The sequence below is a fragment of the Vulpes lagopus genome, chromosome 8 (assembly GCF_018345385.1).
Source record: "Vulpes lagopus strain Blue_001 chromosome 8, ASM1834538v1, whole genome shotgun sequence".
In the NCBI taxonomy this organism is placed as follows: domain Eukaryota; kingdom Metazoa; phylum Chordata; class Mammalia; order Carnivora; family Canidae; genus Vulpes; species Vulpes lagopus.
The window spans coordinates 115,987,098-115,999,626 of record NC_054831.1 but is presented as its reverse complement, the minus strand read 5'-3'; the positions used below and the strand labels follow the sequence as shown (position 1 = coordinate 115,999,626).

The 12,529-nt window shown below is 43.9% G+C and overlaps 1 protein-coding gene across 4 annotated transcripts in view; it reads right to left on the bottom strand.

Annotated features, from left to right (window-relative positions):
- Positions 1-12,529, bottom strand: part of ABCC12 (ATP binding cassette subfamily C member 12) — a 65,279-nt gene that overhangs the window by 40,590 nt on the left and 12,160 nt on the right. For all 4 annotated transcript variants that reach the window (XM_041767344.1, XM_041767346.1, XM_041767343.1 and 1 more), the window contains 5 exons: positions 12,341-12,489; positions 9,861-9,968; positions 7,530-7,805; positions 4,019-4,090; positions 2,396-2,520 (listed from right to left, as the gene is read on the bottom strand). In XM_041767344.1, the coding sequence (XP_041623278.1) occupies positions 2,396-2,520; positions 4,019-4,090; positions 7,530-7,805; positions 9,861-9,968; positions 12,341-12,489 (730 nt within the window). The remainder of the gene's footprint in view (positions 1-2,395; positions 2,521-4,018; positions 4,091-7,529; positions 7,806-9,860; positions 9,969-12,340; positions 12,490-12,529) is intronic.

The following is a 12,529-nucleotide window of genomic DNA, read 5'->3' as shown; positions in this document are numbered from 1 at the left end:
TCATGAGGATGGAAGGTATAACACAGGGTATCTAGTCAATAATACTGTAATAGAGTTGTACGGTAACTCATGGTAGCTACACTTGGGATGAGCATGCTGTAAGGTAGAGAAGTTGAATCACTGTTGTACATCTGAAACTAATGTAACATAGTTGTCAACTATACTCAAATTAAAAAAAAACAAACTTTTTTTAAAAGACCAGGGATTTGGGGATGAGAACAATCTGTATTCGAATCCAGCTGGGTAACCTTGGACAAGAGACTGTACCTCCCTGATCCTCACTCTCCACTCTATGAATTGGGCTAATAACTCTCATTGGATTGTGAGAAGGAAACAAGAACACATATGTAAAGCCATTAGCACAATTCCTAGTACATTGCAAATTCTTCATCGGTGGTGGTTATTATTAATATTATTACCTCTGTCAATCTTTAACTATGAGATTCAGGTTTCTCAGCACATCCTCATCCCTTTGCCACTCCACACCCCCCATCTTAAGCTTCCTCCCACTCTCCTGCTTCCTATGGCCTGAGAGCCCCATGTTCACCCTAGAGATGACACATACAAAGGGTGCTTTGATCCACCCTACCAAGCCCAATTCAAGCATCACCCTGTCTTCCCTATCATGATTTCTGCTGCCTCTGAATAGTCCAGCACAACATCCTGCCACTTGGCATCATGGACTTGAAGACGTCAGGGGCAAAGATCCATTGAGCCACCCTTCTTTCCTCTATCATCCTGTATGATCCTGCAAATTGAAAGTATTTGGTAAATATTTGCCCTGACATTCTTCTGCCTGATAAAGATAGGAATCCCTCCTCCTAGCCATTTACTGCGGAAAGAAAAGCCATTCCAGATGGGGTGAGGGGAGGCTAAGAAACAGTTAGCAGAACAGTTCAGCTGGTGCCAAGGACTCCTGCACTGATCAGACCTTCCTGCCATTCTTGAGCCTCCTAGCAACAGGATGCCATGGCCAGGGAAGAGAAGGAGAAGTAAGAGCTCTCACTGGGCACTGGGAACCCACTTGCTGGCCAATGTCAGCCAGCAGGTTTTGTAGGTTCAGACAGTAAGATATGAAAGTCCAGACTATCATTGGAGAGCTGAAAGCCAGATTTAAACAAACAAAAACAGCAATGTCCACAATAGCCAAACTGTGGAAGGAGCCTCGGTGTCCATCGACAGATGAATGGATAAAGAAGATGTGCTCTATATATACAATGGAATATTTATTCCTCAGCCATTAGAAACGACAGATACCTACCATTTGCCTTGACGTGGATAGAACTGGAGGGTATTATACTGAGTGAATTAAGTCAATCAGAGAAGGACAAATATATGGTTTCACTCATATGGGGAACATAAAAAATAGTGAAAGGGATTAAAGAGGAAAGGAGAGACAATGAGTGGGAAATATCAGAAAGGGAGACAGAACGTGAGAGACTCCTAACTCTGGGAAACGAACAAGGGGTAGTGGAAGGGGAGGTGGGCAGGTTAGGGGTGACCAGGTGACGGGCATTGAGGGGGGCACTTGACAGGATGAGCACTGGGTGTTATGCTGCATGTAGGCAAATCAAACTTCAATTAAAAAAATATACAAAAAAAAATCCCACTGGTTCTTACTTCAACATCATGGAGCTTGGGGAGGCTTTAAGGTGTCAGGAAGCTCAAGTGAGAACCAATGATGTTGGTCTGGCATTCAAGACTCAACCCCTGCCACTTACTAGGTTTGACCTTGAGCAGGTCAACTTTCCTTCCGAGTTTCAGCCTCTTCATCCGTAAAATGGGGATAGGATGACAAAATCTCCCTAAATAGGTGTTTATAGAACTCTGGGTATGTACACGGCAGCACACCAAATCCAGCAAAGAACCATAGAAAGCTACTACTTTCCAGAGTTTAAAATAATCAACCGAAGTGATCCAAAAACTATGACTTGAGCCTTGTTTATCTTCTGTTAGATCATTTTGAGTACATTAACAGCAACATATCCTTATATATCTGATGTCAATTAGTAATTTGGGGACTGACTAATTTGCATTCCTGCTGCTCATGATTTTGAGCAGTTTTGGTTACTTGGCCTAAAGCAAAATTGCCAGATATATCTTTCTCCAGTCAGATAACATATGCACTGTTACAGAGAACCTCAGAACATATGCTACTCTGCACTGGGAATGAAGTGCCAGTTCCATCCATTTCTTAGAGTGTGATCACAGGTCTGCAGAAGGTGCCTCTCCTGAAGTCTTGGGTCAGGAAAAACCAATACTCATTTGGATGTGATGAATGTGTAATCAGAATTCATTAGAGGAGCCTACTTAGCAAGCCTTATAAATGGCAGCAGCATCTATAGCAGAGGGTATCAAATACTAAAGTGCCTCATGCTTTCAAAGTTAATATTACCTTTGATGATCATACTTTTCTCCAAATAATATGTTTTCTCTCACATTTCCATGAAAGATCCATGCTTGCTGGGAAACATAGGCCACAGTCCCGTTGACGGCCACAATCCCTTGCTGTAACCGCATCTGGAGCAAAATAACCAGAATACTTTCAGAAGCTAAACCTCACAGAATTCTCTTCAGGGTCTCACTGCACCTGCCACCCACTTATTGCATGAATGCTAATCATGATGGTGCAAGACGGTCAAAAGATGTCTTGACCACATAGTGCAAAGCCCAACTCTATAGGCTGTTGGTCTCAAAGTCAAAAATCTTCAAGCATCCAGGCAGGAATGTCACAGAAGAGGCAGCGGTAAGCTCTGCTGCAGGCTGGAGAGGCCACATGGCACCTCCAGAACAGGATGCCCTCTGAGAGAACCTATCACAAAGGCTCCCTTTTCCTCCAGGTATACCTGCTGGGTCCCACCCTCCTCAGCCAGGTCCCAGAGGCAGGACATAGCCTGCATGGCTGTGGATGGTGGTCTTCACATGCCCTGTCTCAAGGAAGTAGCCCCAATTCAGGTGCACATTTGGCACAAGGCCTGGTGCAAGGATGCCAGCCTGGTGCAGCCAGAATTTCCCAGTCTTGGGCAGCCCCGGTGGCTCAGTGGTTTAGTGCCACCTTCAGCCCAGGACGTGATACTGGAGACCTGGGATCGAGTCCCACATCGGGCTCCCTGCATGGAGCCTGCTTCTCCCTCTGCCTGTGTCTCTACCTCTCTCTCTCTCTCTCTCTCATGAATAAACAAATAAAATCTTTAAAAAAAAAAAAAAAGAATTTCCCCGTCTTCAAGAGAACTGGAAAATCCAGTTTCATGTGGCAGATTGGGCAATCCAATTAAAAAGTTACATGGGCTCTAGTGTGTGACCCTGACTACATAAGTTCACTTAGGATAATCCTACATGGTGGACATCTAACAGGTAACAGTGGATACTAGTGAGGATACCATGTTCAAAGGTGTTAGGAGACAGGATATGCAAGAGACAGCATGGTGCTCAAGGCTGGGTCACATAGCTAGAAGTAGCAAAGGACAAGAATCCTGGGCTCCTCCCTCTCCCTGCCACAAGGTCTACAGAGAAGTTGAGGGCACGTTACTGCTTTAGTTGATGCATGCATTCAGCTACTCCATCAAAGAAGATTTGACTGAGCCACTGCTCTGGGCAGATACTGGAGATGTGGAGATAATGAGGGGAAAAACACATCCAAAGTCATGGTGAGTCATAGGTTCTCTTTGGTCTTTCCCTGCCAAGCTGCCTTGCTGGCCTCTCTAATCAGGACAACCCAAGTCATGGGGACTACCATGCATTTAATGACTTGTCTCTTCCTTTGACAAAGATGGCACTCTAGGCAAGGAAACAGTCACTGTTTAACACATGTCCTTAGAAGGCAAACTCAAGAGTATAAAAAGCTCGGCCTCACCATGGAGCTACTGCACACATTAACCTCCTGGAAATCACTGTTAACTGTGCACAGCGTCGAGTGCAGCCAAGCCCAGCCACTGGGTCCACTGTTCTCAGAGGGCCCTGACACAGCGGGCAGGGGACCATTTGACTGTCATATAAGTGTTCCATCTTCACAGCTTACCTGTCCTAGGAGAGCTGCAATGAGGGAGCTCTTTCCACTTCCAACATTCCCGCATATTCCTAAGACCTTCCCCTACCAAAGAAACAGAAAACAGATACAGTCATGCCACCAGATTTTAGAGGGTCTTGGGCCAAAGGTGTTGCTCCCAAACTGTGCCAGCCAGGCCAGGTGGTGACCAAGGGGTCACTGCTGACTTTAAGAGGTGGCAGCTATATCCTCACACCCCAAACCCGATACACAGCCTGAGAGGATGCAGGAACTTAAGTCTTAATTAAGTGCTTTCCTTGGCACAGCACAGCAGAGTGCCCGGAGGATTTCTAGAAATCATGCACAAGCACTGATGTGAAACAGCCTTGTGTTGGTCTGGGACAACACATGGGCCCTGGACATGAGAATTGTCCCTTGCGCACACTCCAGGAAAGCAAATCTAATAGAAGTTAAAGGCTGCACAACCCAGGGGGACAAGGGCAGCCTTTGAAGTACAGAGAGCTGAGTGTTTTTTTTAAAGTCATTTTTAAAGTATCCTCCCACCATACTGAAGTGTAATCTGAAATTACTGAGCAGTTGTGCTATCCCAACACATTGGGTTCATGGATTATTCTACAGCTACAGATCTATTAATTCAACCACAAATCTTGTAATTGACTGCTATGTGCCAGATGCCACCCTGGACACTAGCAATAGCACAATACAGTAATGAACATGACAGACAACAATTTGGCTCTGCCTTCATGGAGCTTATGTTTAATTGGGGGGACCAACAATCAACAAGGTAAGTAAGTAAAATACGGAGTATGCCAGGTACATGCCATGGTAACGCATAAAGCAGGGAGGAGATAAGGATGAGGGTGGAGGGAACTTTGTAAGTGGTAGAGAAGGCCCTCAGGTACAGATACAGATCCAGCAGTTGGAAGATGGCTGGTGCACATGGATGGGTCACTGACAACAGGTAACATTTGAGGACGCCTGAAGGGGATGTAGATATCTGGGAGGAAACCAATGCGAGCAGAGCAAGAGTCCATATGGAGACTTTTAGGTGGACATGCGCCCACTCTTGTGTTCAAGCAAATACTGTAATGCTGCAGTTGGAATATCTAAGAGCATTCTCAATAAGACCTGCCGTCTATGACCCCTTAGAGCAAAGATGCCCATCACAGAGCTAAATATGGCTCCTTTCCCACCTGAAATATACCAGAAGGACCCATCACCTGTCTGCCATCCTCAACACATGAAGATTGCTTCTTGTCATCATGAATTTCTTTGACAAGTCTTTATGGAACACCAGGCATCATGCGAGGCACTGGGGATGAAGTAGTAATCAAGGCAGATGTGATCCCTGCCTTATGCAGCTCGCATTGTCATTGAAGCTACAAGTAAGTGAAGTAAGCGAAGCAGATCCATTTTAATTCCCCTAAAAGGACTTCAAGTAACTAGGGCATGACAGATTTGGGGGCAAAGAGACCACAGGTATGGATCCAGTTTCTAGGCATTTGGTTCTCTTTTGAGTTCTATCCACTACCTGAGACCAGGTCTGAACCTTCTAGATTCATCCTTGTCTTCAGAAGAAAACCCATGAGTTTCCAATTATTCATTTGTTCATTCAGAAAAGTGTTGGGAGTCTACTCTGTGCCAGGCACTTGCTTTGGTGCACTGTCACAACTGTAAATGAGACAGATACATGCCCTGACATCAAAGAGGCTATAGTCCAATGGAATTCTGGAACTAAATTTGGGATAATATGGATGCTCTGAATTTAGGACATTTAAGGGCAACACTTAAGCTGGACTTGGTTGTGAGACGAAAAAGGGCAACAATAGCTAACATCAGTTGAGACTTACAATGGGCTTAGCATTTTTTTGTATGATACCTCCTTCAGTTCTCACACCCACCTTGTGAAGTGCTACTATTATTAAAATATCCATTGAGCAGGTGAAGGAGGGGAGGCGTTAAGAGGTTAAGCAATATACTCAAAGTCACACAGCTGGCAAGTGGGTAGGACTGGAACCCAGGTACACCAGGTTCCAGAGACACACCCTTAATCCACACAATGCTGTGTTGCCCCCACTATGTCTTCAACTTGTTTCAGAAAACACTGACCATGTCCTTGATGCACAAACCTAAGAGTTACCAACATAATGAGAAGAAGGAAAGCAATAAAGGGGATAAAAGGCAGCTTCTTTAAAACACAGGAGTAGTTCACTGAGGCCTCTCTGGAGCAACTCAAAGACATGGTTAGACCAATCCAGGTGCTGCACATCATAGGCAGGGGAAGGGAATGAGAAAGCAAAGTGGGCTGCACCCAGCAGGACTTAACTGAGAACCTAGCTCAATTGCACTCATCCAACCAAACACAATTTCCAATGAATATGTGGCAGACAACTCTGCTAACGATAAGAAGCACCACTCTACACCAGCTATTGAGCTTAGCATCACATAATAAACAGGAAGCTCTCCTTCTGTAGTGCTTGCATGGGGAAAGGGTGAGTCAACAAGATGGGAGATTAAAATACTAGGCACAAGATTAATGCTGAGCCCTCTGCAGCAAAATCAACAACACTGCCATCCCTGGAGCACTGCTCCTAAGTTCTCAGTGCAAGAGAACCACATGCAGGAGAAGGCCAAACATCCCATAAATGCAGAGCTTTGTTTAAAGACTCTATTCCCCAATCCTGAGGGGAACAGTCAACAGACTGGCTGGCTTCCTTTGCTGGGTTGTTTGTTGATCTCATTTGCTTTTAACAAGTATGTTGCTTACAAGCACAGATTCTGGGGCCAGTTGCCCTGGGTGTGAAGCCCTCTTCTGCCACCTGATAGCAGTGTTATCTTGGATAAATTATGCAACCTCCCAGTGTGTCAGGTTTCTCAGTCATAAAGTGAGGGTAGCTGTAGTACCTACCTCTTAAAGTTATTGGGGTGGTTAAATGAATTAATTTTGTACCTCGTAAATAGTAAGTGCTCATGATGGTTGGTTATTATCTATCATACTACTTCAATGTGAAATTAAGAACAAATCAAAGATTTTTTATAAAAGATATTCAATTTGAGCCTAGCAACCTGAAATGGATTGTCCATTCAACATTGCAACTGGCTACTTTGGAGTTAGAAGATCAGTACTAATACAACCACCAGGGACGCCTGGGTGGCTCAGCAGTTGAGCATCTGTCTTTGGCTCAGGGCATAATCCTGGGATCTGGGATGGAGTCCTACATCGGGCTCCCAGCAGGGAGCCTGCTTCTCCTTCTGCCTGGGTCTCTGCTTCACTCTCTGTGTCTCTTATGAATAAATTTAAAAACCTTAAAAAATTAATACAATCACCATCTTCTCTCAGCTTGAAGAGAATGTTTTCAATATCCATGTACATAGTTTTAAAGTTGGGGGAAAAAAACAACCTAGAGACATCCCTCCACCACCTCCAGCTCAAACTGAATTATGTTAGGCCTTGAGAGGGCCATAGCTGTGTGAATCAAGGAGGAAAGATGGAAGCCACCACACCTGTAGAACACATACCCACCTTTCTTACCACAAAGCTTATATTGTGCAGAACAAATTTGGGGCTACCACTTTGCTCCTCTGGGCCAGCAACTCCCTGGTCTGATGAACTCAAACTGTATGCCTCTAGCTTCTGTTTCTTGAGAAAATGCTTTTTCTGGTTCTCCACTTTCTTTAGGTCACTTTTTCTGCTGGTTTCTTGATCCCAAGTCAAGGTGGCATTTGCTAAAAGTAAGACAGTATCTGGGTCTTCTGGTTGGATGATGTAAGATGGGGCGCTTTTATCTATGAGAATTTTCTAAGATTAAAGAGACAAAATTAACTGGGCACACATTATCCATTTGCAAGAACCATCCCAATATATATCTTCTAATGACCCAAAACCATAATCTTGGCAATTGTACTCAGGACATTCAGAGAAGATATTCTGAAGATATTCCCCTAGGAGAAGCTGCAGCAGAAATAGTCTACTAGCTCATGCAATCTAGGACAGATGCCTCTTTAACCACAAGGTCTATGTGGGTCACCCACATTGGAGAATACTAATTGCAGCTACATTTAGTCCTCATGCCCAAGGTAATCAGCTTTTGCCAGTCTTTGGGTGGGGGCTTCATTGACTGGCACTAATGCTTATGAAACAAAGGTTACATGCTCAGCCTCTACTGTGTCTTTTTCCTAGGCCCCCACTCAGTTCAGTTCAATAAAGCATTTGCCAAGCGCCTACCCTGTGCCAGATTCTGGGGTAAACAGCAGAAATGAAATTATGAATAAGGCATGATTCCTGTCCTTAAAGAGATTACAGTCTGGGGGAAGATGGGAATATACACAGACATTTCAGGGAAATGTGACAAGAACAAAACACTGTGACTTCCAGAGAAGGAAACTTAGCTCCCCATCCCAAGGGCCATGTACTGGTGCCTGAGCTAAGTCTGTACAGGTGCTGTACAGGCCAAGATGAGGGAAGGAAAGGGAGATAGGAGCCTTCTAACAGAGGGCATGGCATTAGCATAGGCAAGGAAACATGCAACACCATGGTTTATCGGGGTGGAGTATGAAACAAGCAATTCAGGGTTACTACAGAACTCAAGGTAGGAAGGGTATAGGCAATCAGGTGGATATATAACTGAGGACCTACTGATGGAAAGTTCAGTTTCAGTCCTGGAGGGAACAAGAAGTCAAGGATCTCAAGCAGGTGAATATCAGTGATCACACCAAAATTTTAACAGCTTTGTGGGGGGCTGAGTATGATGTGGATTTGAGGAGATCAATAATGGAAAAGGAAGATTGGTTCACGAGTCACTGTGATAATTCAGATGAGAGATGATAAGGCCTTGAGTGAAGGTGATGGCAGTAGGGACAGAGCAAAAGTTGAGAAGTCAAGAAATAGCATTATTCCTCTAGCCTAAGATATTTGATATAATATATACAATTAATGCGATGGTGTTCATGTTTGTGTTTTGTTCAAAAAGTGATGTCAACAGCACAACCATCCAACCCAATCTTACAAATAGTGCCCTCTTAAAATTGAGGAAATACAGTGAGCAGAAGGTGACTCAGTGGGGCCCTTGATTGGTTAACTGTGGATAGTAAGGGAGAAGACAGATACAGGTAACTTGGATGCCTAAGGTGACTTCTAGATTGCTGACCTGAGTGAATAAAATCATTCAATTAATTTGCTCGTGCCTGAACATGCTGTTCTCTCATTTGGAACACCTTCCTCCTTTACTTTCCTTGCCTGAACTTCAAAACCACTTTATGCACCCTTTTCTCATGTCACATATCCTTACTGCATACAGCAATTCCTGGGATACCTGGTCCTACACTAAACTGGAGGCTCTTGAGAGTAAAGACTCTTCTCTTCTTTGCATTTCCTATAATGGTTTATATATAGGAAGCACACAGTACATCTCTGATGAATGGCTGACTGAATGAGTAAAGCAACTGAGTCCATAAATGTGATGCACCATCACCCTCTTCATCACTCCCATCACCACACCCATCATAAGACAAACCAAGTAGGTAAAGGGGGGAGGATGGCTCAGGTCAAACTCAACCCCACTCCTGGAACAATTTAAGATTTATAGCTTGGGAAAATAGGGTCAAGAATATCATCTCCATGTATGGAGATCTTATTTAATTTTTACTAAAAGGGCAAACCATCTTATAAAGCCTTGCTTGTACCTTCCTTGATGCACATTTGTTGATCCAACTCTGAATGCAGGGCCTTCTCCCAATGTTCTTCAAACAACTGACCCTGCCCTCCCAAGGGTTGACACAGCTTCCACAGATCTGAGGATTTTCCCACCCCAAAATGAGATCTCTCTCTTCCCTACTCACCCGGTGTTAGTTATACCTGCATTCTCCTCAGAGAGACATTGGCTTCAGCCATTGCTTTGACTGAGAAAGGCAAGATTGCAATTGAAAACTTCATTACATTAAACATGGCAATCACACTAAATGCCTGAAGAACAAAAGAGAGGTATAGGGTTTAGGGTGAGATGTTGCCTTGGCTCTGAACCATTACATCCATGGGAATTATATTTGCTGCGATGAGAAATTGTGGCACAGTTGGAACTCTTACAGGAACATTTTTTTTTTCCATTTCATGGCTCACAAATCATGGGCTGGCAAATTAGGGATGGCAAGATCTTAATCTATTTTGCTTTGGATTTTCATCAAAATGGTGGGAGATTTATCACCTTGTCTCTGTCAGTACAGAGAGGATAATTTCCAAGGAAGACCTCTAATTGAATATGTTTGAAAGTCTCCAATCCACATCCTTGCTTGGCCTAGACCATTCACTCAAAACTCCATGGATTGTCCTAAATTATCCCCTTCTCCCAGTTGCTTCAGAGGCCTCTGACCCTTCAGATCTGGAGTATCCTTTTTCATACCATATTCAGTCCCAGGATGAAAGTAAAAATTTCCTGGAAGGACCTGCTTGGCCCATGCTGCTGTTGGGAGAGTGACTTCTGGCTCTCCTACCCCCAAGGTCTGGCCTCCATACCTTACCTCACCACATGCCTGAGACAGATTTGAAAACCTCCAACTGCCATTCCCAAAAAAATCACCTCCCCTCCATACTGAGGCTTTTCTCACTGAGGCCTGCCTGGTAGGTGTTTAACATCATACAGCTTCAATAAAGATGAGTTTTCTCACTCTATTGGTGCCCCAGGGGTACCTAATTTCATCTCTCAGATTTCATCTTCTCATCTGTCCAACTTGTAATTAGCATATTCTCTCTAACCACCCATTTAAGAAATTAATAACACAACTTCCATCAACAAATCCAGAGTGATCCTGCTGTTGAATGGGTCCCATGGATGAAGCCCTGGGCTTCAACTAATCCTCATTAGTTCCAAAAGGGGACAATGGAGAATGTTCCCTTCATCACATCTGGTCCCAAATCCATTCCCAAAGAGAACTCAACTCCCCCAAGCCCAAAATACTATTCTTGACTCAGAAAACACAGGCCTTGGTTGACAGAGCATTCAGGCTGCCTGATGTGAGCCAGCGTCTGAGGACTGACCTACTGATGTGGCCTTGACAGAGAAGGCAAGGGATTCTGAATCTGAAAAAATATATGCCTTGCATTCAGGGGAATTTGTTCCTGTCTACTTTTCTTCTAAATCATCACTTTAGAAAATATTAATTATGTGTACCCAGTTTGGTATAAAATTTGCTTGGTGTATTGCTGGGGAAAGAATTTTTTGTTGTTTGGGATCATAGAACACAGTCACAGTAATTGAGAAGCATTCTGTTGAGGCTTTGGTATGTCATTGCCATTCATTCTGGCTTGGGTTCATTGCTGAATTCAAGCCCTCAGAGTGACTAAACTGCGCGTGAAGAACCCAGGAAAATAAAAGCACATCACAAAGAAACAAAGGGCAGTAACAGGACTGACAGCCCCACAACAGATGCCCCAGCAAAAGCATCCTGATTTCTCACACATCCTCCCTTCCTCTCAAGATCGAGATTTTTGGTGCAACTACTGCTCTGTGAGCACACTTGCTTATTTCATTCTCTCTCTCTCTCTTTTTTTTCTTGCTTTTATTGACTTTCCTCCATTCACTTACCCTTCAGACACTGGGTTTAATATCTCAGCTGTTTATTTATTTCAGCCAGGGGCTGTTTCCCATCTAGCCCAGAGTTTCTTTACCTTTGAGTGCACAGGCCCTCTTATAAAAAACCTGAGCATCTCACCTTCATTCTAATTCTCCCTCTGAGGCTTTCAAACCCAAAATCGCCTGGCCTGGGTGAGCATCGGGCTAATAAGAACAACAAACACTTACACAGCATTTACAACGTACCAGGCACTGTTCCACATGCCTTACATAAAAGGACTCCTTCAGTCCTCACAACCACAGGGACTATTATAACCCCATTTACAGATAATAAAACCAAGCAAGAGAGGTTCAATGAATTGCCCTCTGTCATAGTAAAATACCAGAGTCAGGATTTAAACAAGAGGGATTCTTACCCTAACCACACTGAGTCTCTCATCCAGAGAATTTCCACAAACTTCCCTTCTTATAATACGTATATATAATTGTGAATAAAATAGCCAAGTGCTCATCTGATTTCAGTTTTGTTTTCTAAATATCAAATTGTGTTTCACCATTAACCACTACCCCTGCACTGACATAAGACTGGTTAAGAGTCACGTTAGACTCTCCTGAGCTCCTTGTCAGCCCAAGCACTTGTTTTTAAAAGTCAAGGTCAAATACTGGCCCTTCTGTGATTGGGTATTCTGATGCCAGTGCCGGGCCTTTGCCGGCAGGGAGTGTGACGTGTTGGAGTGTGAAGGAGGCCAGTTCTAGAGATGATTCTTACCACTGAGGCAGTGAGCCTGCGTCTCAGGAGTATGTGGCAGGTGAATGTCAATACAATGGCTATGGTAGATGCAATGGGAGCCAGGGCCGAGTTTCCACTTTGGAAAAATCCAGCTTTTTCCAGTAATTTCCTTTCCCTCTTCCTTATATCTGTAAATAGAAAACAGTCCATAATGGATTTATTTTGCAG